At 30.7% G+C, this 11,990-nt stretch overlaps 1 protein-coding gene and 2 long non-coding RNA genes across 5 annotated transcripts in view; 1 reads left to right on the top strand and 2 right to left on the bottom strand.

The window, feature by feature from the left end:
• The first annotated feature begins 497 nt into the window (after positions 1-497).
• The window catches only part of Snx27 (sorting nexin 27), a 12,669-nt gene continuing 1,176 nt past the window's right edge, over positions 498-11,990 (top strand). Inside the window, exons 1-7 of one of the 3 annotated variants that reach the window (XM_086903079.1) lie at positions 498-886; positions 10,152-10,283; positions 10,374-10,598; positions 10,687-10,997; positions 11,061-11,299; positions 11,370-11,651; positions 11,873-11,990. The exon at positions 11,873-11,990 is cut by the window's right edge and continues 1,176 nt beyond it. In XM_086903079.1, the coding sequence (XP_086759205.1) occupies positions 558-886; positions 10,152-10,283; positions 10,374-10,598; positions 10,687-10,997; positions 11,061-11,299; positions 11,370-11,651; positions 11,873-11,941 (1,587 nt within the window). In that variant the 5' untranslated portion in view covers positions 498-557 and the 3' untranslated portion in view covers positions 11,942-11,990. Of the gene's footprint in view, positions 887-9,686; positions 10,056-10,145; positions 10,284-10,373; positions 10,599-10,686; positions 10,998-11,060; positions 11,300-11,369; positions 11,652-11,872 lie in introns of those variants that run through there. The other 2 variants (XM_086903078.1, XM_003695253.4) reach the window with 2 other exon arrangements.
• Positions 5,187-7,108, bottom strand: LOC147658355 (uncharacterized). The gene is made up of 3 exons (XR_015290682.1): positions 6,799-7,108; positions 5,702-5,877; positions 5,187-5,612 (listed from the first exon to the last, which is right to left on the bottom strand). It is a non-coding gene; the product is annotated as an uncharacterized LOC147658355 (long non-coding RNA).
• Positions 9,240-10,047, bottom strand: LOC147658354 (uncharacterized). Its single transcript, XR_015290683.1, has 2 exons — positions 9,678-10,047; positions 9,240-9,390 (listed from the first exon to the last, which is right to left on the bottom strand). It is a non-coding gene; the product is annotated as an uncharacterized LOC147658354 (long non-coding RNA).

The raw sequence follows: 11,990 nt of genomic DNA, 5'->3' as shown, positions 1-11,990 counted from the left end.
CGCATGCGCATTATTGCCAGTTCATCACTTATAGAATCTTTTAACATTTAATTGTAATAATTTAATTTTTATTATTTAAAATATTATAATTGTAATCACAAAAAATATTGCGAATATATATATTATATCGTTATTACGCATTTTAATTCTTCAATTCAAATCAAATCATCGATCATTCAACATGTTTTCCATCGTTATCATTATAACGAATTATCATTGAAAAAACGTTTTCAAAATTATTTATGTACCTTAATCCGATATGATTTGATTTAAATATGAACAATACAATACATTTGTGATACGTTTATGATGATGAAAATAATAAAAAATTTATAATAAAGGTATTTCACAATTCCGAAAAAAAACGTTAACATTGGCGGTAACAGCTGATTTCAAAGGTAGACCTCTAGCGGCCATCACTAGATTTATTAATATACAAGAAAGAAGGAAGTCTAGAGAGGGGGAAATAGAAAGAGAAAAGCGAGATGGATACACAGGCGCAGTCTTGCGGCAGATTTCCGTAGGAGAGAAAGATCAATGGGTGGTCAGAGAGTAAGATGGCGGACTGCGAATCGGAGGTGCAGCGCTTGCCAGCCGCGAACGAAGACGTAACGAGAAACGCGAATGTAACAATGATTACGAACGGACGCGTGCCTCAACATCCGGTAAACCAAACAAATCCTATCGGACAAGGACCGAGACGCGTCACTATTTACAAAACCGAAACTGGTTTTGGGTTCAATGTACGCGGCCAGGTCAGCGAGGGTGGACAACTACGAAGCATCAACGGAGAACTTTACGCGCCGCTTCAGCATGTCAGCGCCGTATTACCTCGAGGTGCTGCCGAAAAAGCCGGCGTACGAAAAGGCGATCGTATACTAGAAGTGTAAGTGATCTTCCTTCTCATTTGTTTTGTTTTTAAATTTCGATCTTTTTGTTGCACCGCGATCGTTTTTCTACCGATCACTGTACGTTCACCTGTCAAACGACTACTAACTTTTATTTCTGAGAGGTAAAAAAAATTTCTTACCATTCTTATTTGTGATTTATTAGAGTAAAGATCGAATTAAACTTATTCTAAATGAAAACATTTACAATGATCCTATCTATTGCGCGAAATGTAACAAACTAATTCGTAGAAAATGTTATCCGCTTAGATTCGATAATCAAATTGCTGTTTGTTTTAAGCTTTATCGATATCGTTACGATAATGCTCGTTTTAATCGATTTGTCTGGTTAGACATAATATAATAATACGGAAGAATGATGGGTTTCTTGACAAACTTTACATTTCACCTATTCGTTCTACTATTCTATTTCCAATTAAAAATTCAATTTTATTTTCATTTCGTTTTACTCAATATTTTCGTATTGTATCTTTTTTTTTTTTTTTATTAACAAATAGAAAATATAAATATTAAACACGTATTTTCCACTTTAATTTTCAAGCGTTAAGATATTATTCGACTAGAAATGTAATCGTTGTACCGATATAAGTGAAATAACGGTACAAGAAGACAAATGTATGCGCTTCAGATTTTGTAAATAGATTTAACGTACAATCGATTAATTCTTTACACAATCTTGTTTTTGTTTTTATAGACAAGACTAGTTGTTTCTTTTTCTATAAAATTGAAAGAAAGAAACGAAGATATAAATTTTAATAAAATAATCTCGAAAAATGATACAATGATGAGTTTACAAATAATGAAAATTATAATATATCATTCTCTTACCTCGTATAATACTTCCACATGTGTTTTATCTGTGATTTATCAAAGAATGACGAATTCCTAAACGAAAAACTGTCATGTTATTAAGAAATTGTCACAATTAAAATCTTTTATTTTAGAATTATTTAAATTTTGATTATAAATATTAACGCAACTGATATAAATCATTAGAAATTTAATTTTCAATTAAATGATTAAATGATTCCAACTTACTTTACACTTTAATCTTGTTTTCAATCGATTATTAATTACATTTGTAAGCAGTATTATAAGTAATTAAACGCATCAATTTGTTAAATATAAACAGTTTTAAAGAAATTATATATGTACATATAACGTGATAAAATTCAGGGTCATGTTCTTTATGTAATTTTTTTTTTTCCTTGTAATCAAAATATGTTTTGACACAAAATTCTCTAGTTAATTAATTAGACGAATAGGAAACTTTCAGGAAATAACTTTTACAGTTTGTTTTTATCATTCTTATTATTCTTATTATTAATTCTAAATTTTTTAAATCAATTAAACGAATAATCTCTAGTTTCGTTTAAATCATTTAAATTTTGAGTTATTGAAATGCAAAGATACGATCAATTTTTTTTTTATTAATCGCATCATTCTTCCGCAGTGAACAACGCGAAGAACGTAACAGATATAATTATCGTCTTAATCTTTCGTTGTTTTTTAATTTCATCAATGATTGTTCGCAGTAGGGGATTTCAAGCATTTGATAATTTGTATACAATATATAAACATTCTTTTCAAGTCGTTTAAATAATTTTCATATGATTCTGAAAAAAAGAAAAGAAAATTAATTGTATAATGACTTTTATTTTTTCCATTCATATAAGAATATATGAATAACTTGAAATAATTTTAAAATCAATGATTGTGATTAACAAATAAAAGTAAAATTAAAATTGGACTTTACAGTACGAAATTCGTATCGTTTAAATCGCGATTGGATTTAAATTCGTTTTGAAAAAAATATTTAATAAATGAATTTATCGATCGTAAATAATTATCGATATATAATTGCGAAAAAAAAAAAAAAGAAATAAGAAAACGCGAAATACAACGAATCTATTGATCATTTAAGAATATCGTACATAAATTATTTGCATAATATTATATCACGAAATCTTAATATTTATGCAATATCGTACAATTAATTAAATTTTCCCTAATCATTTTCCTAATTTATTAAAAACGTGCAGTTGCTTTAAATGATTTTTATTGAAATAAAAATGTAATTATACATATTTATATATTATTATTACTTTAATTATAATCATTAATGCATATACATATTTAAATAGACAACATAAATCTATAATTCTAATTGAATATTAATAATTAAATGAATTTGCAAATAAATTATTTTTAGATTGGACAATTAACATTCGCGGAAATTTCTTTTTGCCACTTATAATTAATAATGATAATTAGAAACTAATAATTATATAATTTAATATTATGAAGGAATTCGTATCTTTGTAAAAGTAATGTTGTTAAGAACAAAAATATCGTAGTTGGAGGGGAAAAAAAATGACTTAAAAAATTTGATTCCTTTCTTCGATATTTGCCAAGTATTACCAGCACCTAAAAGATTTGTTCTTTGTATGGCTTCTAACAAGTGGTTACATGTAGACACGGCAATATCGTGGATAGACTTTTTAGCCGTCAAGGACACGATATTAGATTAAAATGAAACGGGTGTTTCTTTGATGTGATTATGTGCTTCGAAAAAAAAAAAAAAAAGAAAGAAAGAAAGAACTTATGAGCCTTCAAGCCGAATTTGAAAGAAACAGAAAAAACAATTGTAGCGATTGAACAAGTGTAATGTTAGAGATAACATTGATGAATCTGATTGGTATACACATTATATAGTATAATATAATATAATATAGTAAGAAATGATGAATGTGAAATATAATTCGTGGATAATTCTATACAAAAAATTATTTTAAATAGTTTTCAATGGTTTTTACATCTGAATAGTATTCGAAAAAAAAAAAAATAGATTAACAAATTAAGTTTCATTCACATTAATATCTGTAATTAATAACTTTCTTAATCGTATCTTGACCAGTTTTATTGCGACAAAGTGTAATAATTATACGAAAGAACAATTGAAAGGAAGAAGTGCTATATAATTTGTTCAAACTCTACCAACAACTCTATTTTATTTAGAGTATAGAGTAGGGAGAAATATGTGAGGATAAAATTTAAAGGAAATTTAAAATTTTCTTTTTTTAATTTTGTACTAAAAACATTCTAAATTTAATTTAATAAAATATATCTAATTTTGTATTTATATTTATATTGTTTTGTGAATTTAAAAAAACATGTTTAAAAAATATTACTTGACCAAAATTTCTATTTGCTTGAAACTCATAAATATTTCGTGAAGTAGTACATTAACCATTGTTGTAAGATTATATCTATTTGCAATTCTAATGCGATGAGAATATATTATTAAAATTTTCGTTTATCATCGGAAAAGTTTTCAATTCCAATTTTATTTTACTTTAAATTTGAACGGGAAACGATGATTATTAATCAATTCAAAATGCTGTTCGATACTCCTCATTCATTTAAATCATTTAGCTTGTGAAGTCATGCTGAATGAATTCTCTGAATGATACCAAGTGAATTTTTATTGCAATTTCACGAGTGTAGCATTTTATTGCATATTCAATTAAATATTAATTTAAGAGAATCGGATCGAAATTTATTCCCCCCGAATCATTTTTCCATTATAATCTATTCATTTTTATTCAATTTAAAGATAAATTTGATAATTTATATACAATTTTTTAATACAATTATATCAAAACATTTTTATTGCCTATTACATCAAAATAGAATTAAACAATTTACAATTCTTTATCTCAAATCTATTTTTATTTCTACTCCATTGATTAATATATTCATGAAAGTCGATTCTAAGTGTCTCGATGTCAACAAGAAAAAAAAATTGTTATAAAAAAATATCAATTAAAGCTTATTTATCAAGTTATAAATAATTTAAGTTTAGATATGGCGAGACGGAGATACAATAAGGCAAGTGTGTAACAGAGGAAGCGTTGTCTCGTTCTGTATCTGTCATATTTTATGTAATACGAGCTTAAACTGCTTATAACTTAATAATTTAATAATAAATAAGGCTGAACCGATATTTTGTTTCGACCTCCATTTTTAGATCCTCCAAAAGTTTCATGCAAATATATTAACATCTTGCTATTAATGCGTTACTACAATTACTTATTACACAATTAAATATTTTTATTTATTTTTATTATATATACTGATACACGTGTTAATATTTATCAAATATTTAAATTGAACATATGTTTTAACGTGTCCAGATATTCTTTTTACTTTTTTTTATTTTTATTAATACGATTATATTAATTAAAGTTATTCAAATATGCAGTCATTGAAATCGGATAATATATTCATCTTTTTTTTATTAATATAATTTCTCTGATAATATCATAAATAACGCTTGAACAAAGATTTAACGATCGCTATTAACATAATTTATCATTTTAAACAGTAGAATATACATAAATGAAACATGAATTTTCATTATATAATTTATATATTAGTTTTCTATTTAAATATATTACATCCCTGTTATTAATTTTTTTTTGATTGAACATTGTAATTTAAGTAACTCATTAACAGATAACCAATTGATTTTAATGACGATTAAATTGTTTTCCTTAAATTATATTGTCCGGTCGACACGCGTTGGTAGACCGATAAATACCAATGCATTTATCATTTAGGTGCATATAAGTGCATGACCTCTTTACTCGTGTGCCACTTTTATGCGGTATGTCTTACACTTAGTTTCAAAGTGTAGGATGACTGGAAAGAAGATGGAGAAGATATTAGCAAATTTTCACAATTAATAAATCACAGCCGAGTTTTTAAGAAATTATACAATATCATGATACTTTTGACGCCATTTACAATCGATTATATATTCTCGTTTCATTGAACAATCAATCCTTACGACATTTCGAGTACGGGACGTTATCGTTCATTCAGCGAATTTATTGTGATTTGCTTACTTAGCCTTCTCTTCAATTACGATCACATCTGTGTCGATTAAAGCTCGCGGAGTTAAACCCTTTTAATGGAAACGAATAGAATTGAATAGATGATTAAATCTCCAGGATTTATTTCTTTTTTTCTTTTTTTTTTTTTCAATACTTAAGGTCGATGCACGATTAAAAAGCAACATAGTATAGATAATATATCGTAAATTTATCAGTTATCGATCAATAATGACTTTATTAAGCTATATTTATTATGGATATTGACACTAGATTTATTTGTACATTCGTCGGATCATACTTGACAATGCTGTTCCAAGATTATATGAAAGATTATAATTGTGATTATAATTCAATATTGACACTGCTGTATGATAATATTATTGTAATTGTACGAGAGATAATTGTTTATGTTACACACAAAAAAAATACTGTTTTAATAATCTTAATAATAAATATTTTTTTTTATAAAACGAGGAATATTGAAAAATGCAAAGGTTGAATAATTTCCACATTATTATCATCAATATAGAAAATTTATTAGAGTAATAGATACACAAAAATTTAGATCCATTGCATATATTTGAAAAAAGAAAATTCTCTAACTTTCTCACGCTTAATAAGTTTAGTACGATAGAAAATATTATGTTAAACGAAACGGTTAAGAAAGTTTACAACAGTGATGTTAAAAAGCAAATTCATAATATCCGCTTTTAAAACGGAAATATATGTATTATACACGTAAGGTTTAAAATAGTAATGAAAATAATAACGTACATTGGATACATAATAGTGTTGTGAAAATAATAATATACATTTTGAAAATTCTGGAACAATCGAGAAACGGATGATCCTTGATATAATACATTGTGTGTATATATATATATATATACATACGTGTGTTTGTATAATAAAATTTAATGAGTTGGTGAAAAAAACCTGGTTTTTCAAGAAAATCAAATTTTAAGAATTTAAGAAAAAACAATATTGAATACCTTAACCTTCTTTCGCATGACGATTCTCGTGAATATGATGGATATCGATTGAATATATATATATATATATATACGAAACTAGAGAGTGTTCCTTGTGAAATTTAGAATTGCAATTCCAATTCGTGCATCTTCGATCGATCTTTCGAATCTTCGAAACAATTTTAATCGAGTTGAAGTGGCTGATAAATCATAAAAAAAATAAATAAAGCCTTACGCGACATCTACACGAATCGGTCATTGACAATAGGTTAAACAAGGACAGTGCTACGAAATTAGATACCGCATCGGATGAATACCTTATGCCGCGTCCACACGGACGTTGTTCACGAACAACTCGTGAAACATGATCGCCAACAGTGTGGACATTTCGACGAACTACACGAGCAGCAGGTTATAATGAACTTGTCTGCGAATAGCAAAGTATTATGGCGCTACGTTATTTCGATACATTTGACATCGTATCGATATATTTGATATCGATACTTTCGATACTTGGCGTATTAAAATTTTATAAGGAAAATACGTCGTTTGTTTGAATCAAATGAATTGATAAATATGCAATGATGCATAATTAATATGGAACAAAAAATATGGAATTATAATTAAATATCGAATATTAAAATATTGAACTTAATTGTAAAATGTATTATTGAAAGTATATCAGTTTTTCAATATACAATGGATCTAAAAATAACAATTGCTGCAAATGTTCTACGCTCAAAAGATTTCTTGTTTATTATTAAACATTTGTTACCATTTTTCTAATTCTCATCCCGTGATAAAATATTTATTAAGATTCTCAGATTACTTTTATTTATCACTTTTATTTTCAGGTAACAGATTGGAGAAAAAGAAATTGAAAATCGCAAATTTTATGGGAAGCTGGTGACTTCCTTCACTTATTGCATTACAACGAAATATATATTCGAAATATCGAAATATTGTATCGTCCACCATTAGTAATCGGTTGGAGGGCGGCACATCAAAGAAATTATTCGTCAGAGCGTACGTGTTGTAATGGCCTCAACGAATTTAATCTTTTTAGAATTGGCTAGAATTGTTCGTTGCAAGTTTTAATGCGAATAAGATATAGATGTAACATAATTATTACAACCTGCTTCGTTCAAGTAGAGTCTACTTACAATTACAGCTGTTTATGCTTGCAAACACAATATTAAAATTTTTAACTTTCTGATAATTTTTATTTGTTAATAAATAATGTTAAAAAATTCATACTAACGAATCAAAATTGGATTAAATTAAATTGAAAGCTAATATTGAACAGCTTGAATAAGAATAAGGATTCAGTTATTCGGTTGATGACTTCCTCAATTCGCTAATAAATTAAACCAAATTAAATTATTACGATATTACTTTCCAAAATTGTGTTAAAAAATTTATCAATTTATAAACACGGACAAGATTAACGATACAAGCTAAATAAATGGATCAATTAAAAAATTTTGTTCAATATCTTTAATTTATTTTTATCAAAAATCACCTTCTTTTCGATCATATTATAATATAAACCAAAACTACTAAACCAATAATTTGTTTAATCAATTTGATAATTTTGATGATTCGTATATTATCACTTAATTCAAAAAAAAAAAAAAAAGAAAAAACAAGAACTTTTCGATCGAAGCAATCGATTTTCGCAAGATCGATAATAATCTCTTTCAGCCAGATACCTTGAAGAAAAATAGAACACGGTGATAAAGAAACAATACGATAATTTTATCGAGATCCATTCATATGATCCATACAAATCGATTTACATTTTTCTCTCTCGAATAATCTTAACGAGAGCAATGAACCGTTTATTCTTCGATAAACGTCGTGGCAAGATTTTGACTCGCCTTGAAAAGTCATAGAATCACGTTTGATGAAATTTCCTAAATTCCTAACAAGATTCGACTCGACTTCTATTTTCTTTTTTGATCGATAATAAGCCCTCCCCCCCCCTCTCTTTCTGCTTGATTTCATTACAGCCTGCGGAAGAACGATTCGATTTTTCATTGCTCCGATAGATATCCGGAGCAAAAGTGCAGAGTACCTGAAACGAGCGTGATAAAAATAGAAATTTACGTTAAATATATACTCGCATTGTTATACAAGTCGATTAATAACGCGAGGAAAATTGAGAAAACTCCTCCTCTCTTTTCACAATCGATCGACTCGATCCTGAATTAAAATCGAAGAAATCTCATCCGATTCTGCGAGAGATATCTCGTGTGTTTCCTTTGGAAGATATTTAATCCGAAAATTTGAGATGAAAAATTCAAGATAAAACAAGATATATATATATATATATATATGTATATTTTTGCAAATTACTTTTCTTTATATTAATAAACAAATATTTCCCTCGTTTCTTAAAACATTATTCAAGAAAACGATACGTTGCAATGATAATAGATAATGAAGACAGCGCAATTAAATATGTTTGCAAAACATAATGTTTTATTATTGGATAAAAAATATGCAGCATCATACAATTATATTATTATCCCGATATTTCCTCCTTCTTGTTATTAAAAAACCGTGTTACATCTATATCACGAAACCGTAGCATCTCTCTCTTCGTAATCGCTGAAAAATTAATAGAAAGTTCACACGCGTCAGAAATAAACTCTGGAAACTGAAAATTGCGCTTAATCTCGCGAATTAAAATAGAATTAAAATAGAAAGGAATAATTCGCAATGGAATTAACGGGGATCGATGATGATTGGTAATTCTTTTTCTAAAAAAAAAAAAAAAAAAAATGACCGGGATGTTATCTGGTCAACCCAATTAGCTACGAAATCGAAGATAACGTAATAATAAAGTTGTGGGGGAGAAACTGATAGGGACGCAAGTATAAAGTGCAAGTGCTCACGCTTGCCGCAACGCAGATCGCGATTCGAGGCGGGAGAGCCGCGCCTCCCGCTCCTGGCCAATAAAAATCGTCCTTTCACGCGTGGAATTCGAAGCTCCGCCAAGGCTGTTCACCTGTTTTCCTCCTCTTTCTTATCTGTCTTCGAAAGTTGGAACTAGAAAATTATATTTCAACTTCGCTCGTTACGTCTCTCCTCTTTATTGAACCGTTCGCGCTCGACTGTTTATCGACAATTCTCCTTTCCTTCTCTCCGCGCGCAAGGAAAAAAGAAAAAAAAGAAAATATGTTGACGTGCTACGTGACCGCGGTGCAATACGAGTGGACGAACAATCGGCGCGGATCGAATTTTGACTCGCGATACAAATCGATCAGCGACCGGTATATACACAAAGATACATACATACATACATATATATATATTTGTGAATTCCTTCCTCTTTCAGATAAAGATGTCTGATTTCGTTGCAGAAACAGTGTGAACGTCGAGGGAGCAACCCACAAGCAGGTGGTGGATTTGATAAAGTCGGGAGGCGATGTGTTGACGTTGACCGTCATCTCTGTCACTCCACAAGAAGCGGAAAAGCTCGAACCGTTCGAGGATTTGAGGTACGACGAATAAGTTAAAGCAAGGTTTTTCCGATCAAATTATTCTCTTCGTTTCTTTTTTGCCGTTTTATTAAAACTTTCTCCTCCTAGTTATGCATCGGTGGACTACAGCGAAAAGCGATCCCTACCAATCAGCGTGCCGGATTATCACGTACGCGAGAGGAAGCACGAGCGTTACGTGGTTTTCAACGTCCACATGGCAGGCAGACATTTATGCTCCCGACGTTACCGAGAATTCGCCGCCTTGCATATGGCGCTCAAGAAAGAATTCATCGGGTTCAACTTTCCCAAATTGCCGGGAAAATGGCCATTCCAGTACGATCACAATTCTCATCTCGATTTGTGTGTGTATACATATACATATATATATATATATATTCACAATGTGTAATATTTGCGGTAGATTGAGCGAGCTGCAACTCGACGCGAGGAGGCGCGGCTTGGAGCAATATTTGGAAAAGGTTTGTGCCGTAAGAGTGATCGCCGAAAGCGATATCATGCAAGAATTCTTGGCCGATAGACTCGAGGAGGACGGTGATCAGGGGCCCGCGGTCGATTTGAAAGTACTGTTGCCGGATCGCGAGGTTGTTACTGTTACAGTTGCTAAAGCCGCCTCTGTCAGTGATGTGTACGATGCAGTTTGCAGCAGAGTGGGGCTGGACGCAGAAACGGCCAAATACTTTTACCTTTTCGAGATAGTCGAGTACAATTTCGGTGAATATCCATTTTGTATACCCACACTGTATATACATATGTACATGTATGTATATTTTGTAGAAAGGAAACTGCAACCCCACGAGCATCCTCACACTTTGTACGTTCAAAATTACTCGACCGCCAGCGTGACGTGTTTAGCGATAAGAAGGTGGCTTTTTAATTTGAACAGACCACTGAGCGAGCAAGCGTTAACTTGGATATTCTGGCAGACCGTGGACGAGGTGAATAGGGGGCACATCACGGCGGGAGAAAGATTGTACCAGTTGAAAGCGTTACAAGACGCCTCGAGAAAGCACGAGGTACGAGAAAATTAGTGAAATTTATTTATTAAGTAAGCTGTACAAGTATTAAATTCTTATTTTGTTCCAGTATCTGAAATTGGCGAGAGAATTGAGCGGTTACGGCGATATCGTGTTCCCACATTGTGCATGCGACTCGCGAAAAGAAGGGCACGTGGTCCCCGCCGTGGGCGCGCCAGCGTTTAAGCTGCACGCGGCGAAGGAGGACGGCACTTTGGAATCTCAAGTTGTCGAATTTCAATGGAACGCTATTACACGATGGGAGGTGGATGAAGAGGGAATGGCGTTCTGCTTTCAATATACGCGTCAAGATAACCGTCCACCACGTTGGCTCAAGCTTTTCACACCTTATGTAAATTTATCTATTTCTTATTTGCTGAAAAAATGAATTTCAGAAGATGTGTCATCGTAAATTAACTATAATCGTGTTTCTTCTTGTATCATTGTGGCTAATTTGCTATGACTCGTTCCGTTTACTATCGGTTTTTCTCGGATGATGTATCTCTCTTTTTCTGTCTCTATTCAAAATATCCTCCATCATTCGTAATCGAATACTCGACGTTTTGTTCGCAGTACACGTTCCTGTCGGATTGTTTCGATCGAATAGCCGAGGAAGCAAAATGGGACGATCCGGGGGAATGAAGAAACGTTCGACGTTGAAAAAAGAAAAAGAACATATTTGGTGCATAAT

Source organism: Apis florea, unplaced genomic scaffold (assembly GCF_048593485.1).
Source record: "Apis florea isolate Af1SG1 unplaced genomic scaffold, ASM4859348v1 contig_2274_pilon, whole genome shotgun sequence".
Lineage (NCBI taxonomy): Eukaryota > Metazoa > Arthropoda > Insecta > Hymenoptera > Apidae > Apis > Apis florea.
Note: the sequence above shows the minus strand (reverse complement) of the source record. Positions and strands in the feature narration are given on the sequence as shown.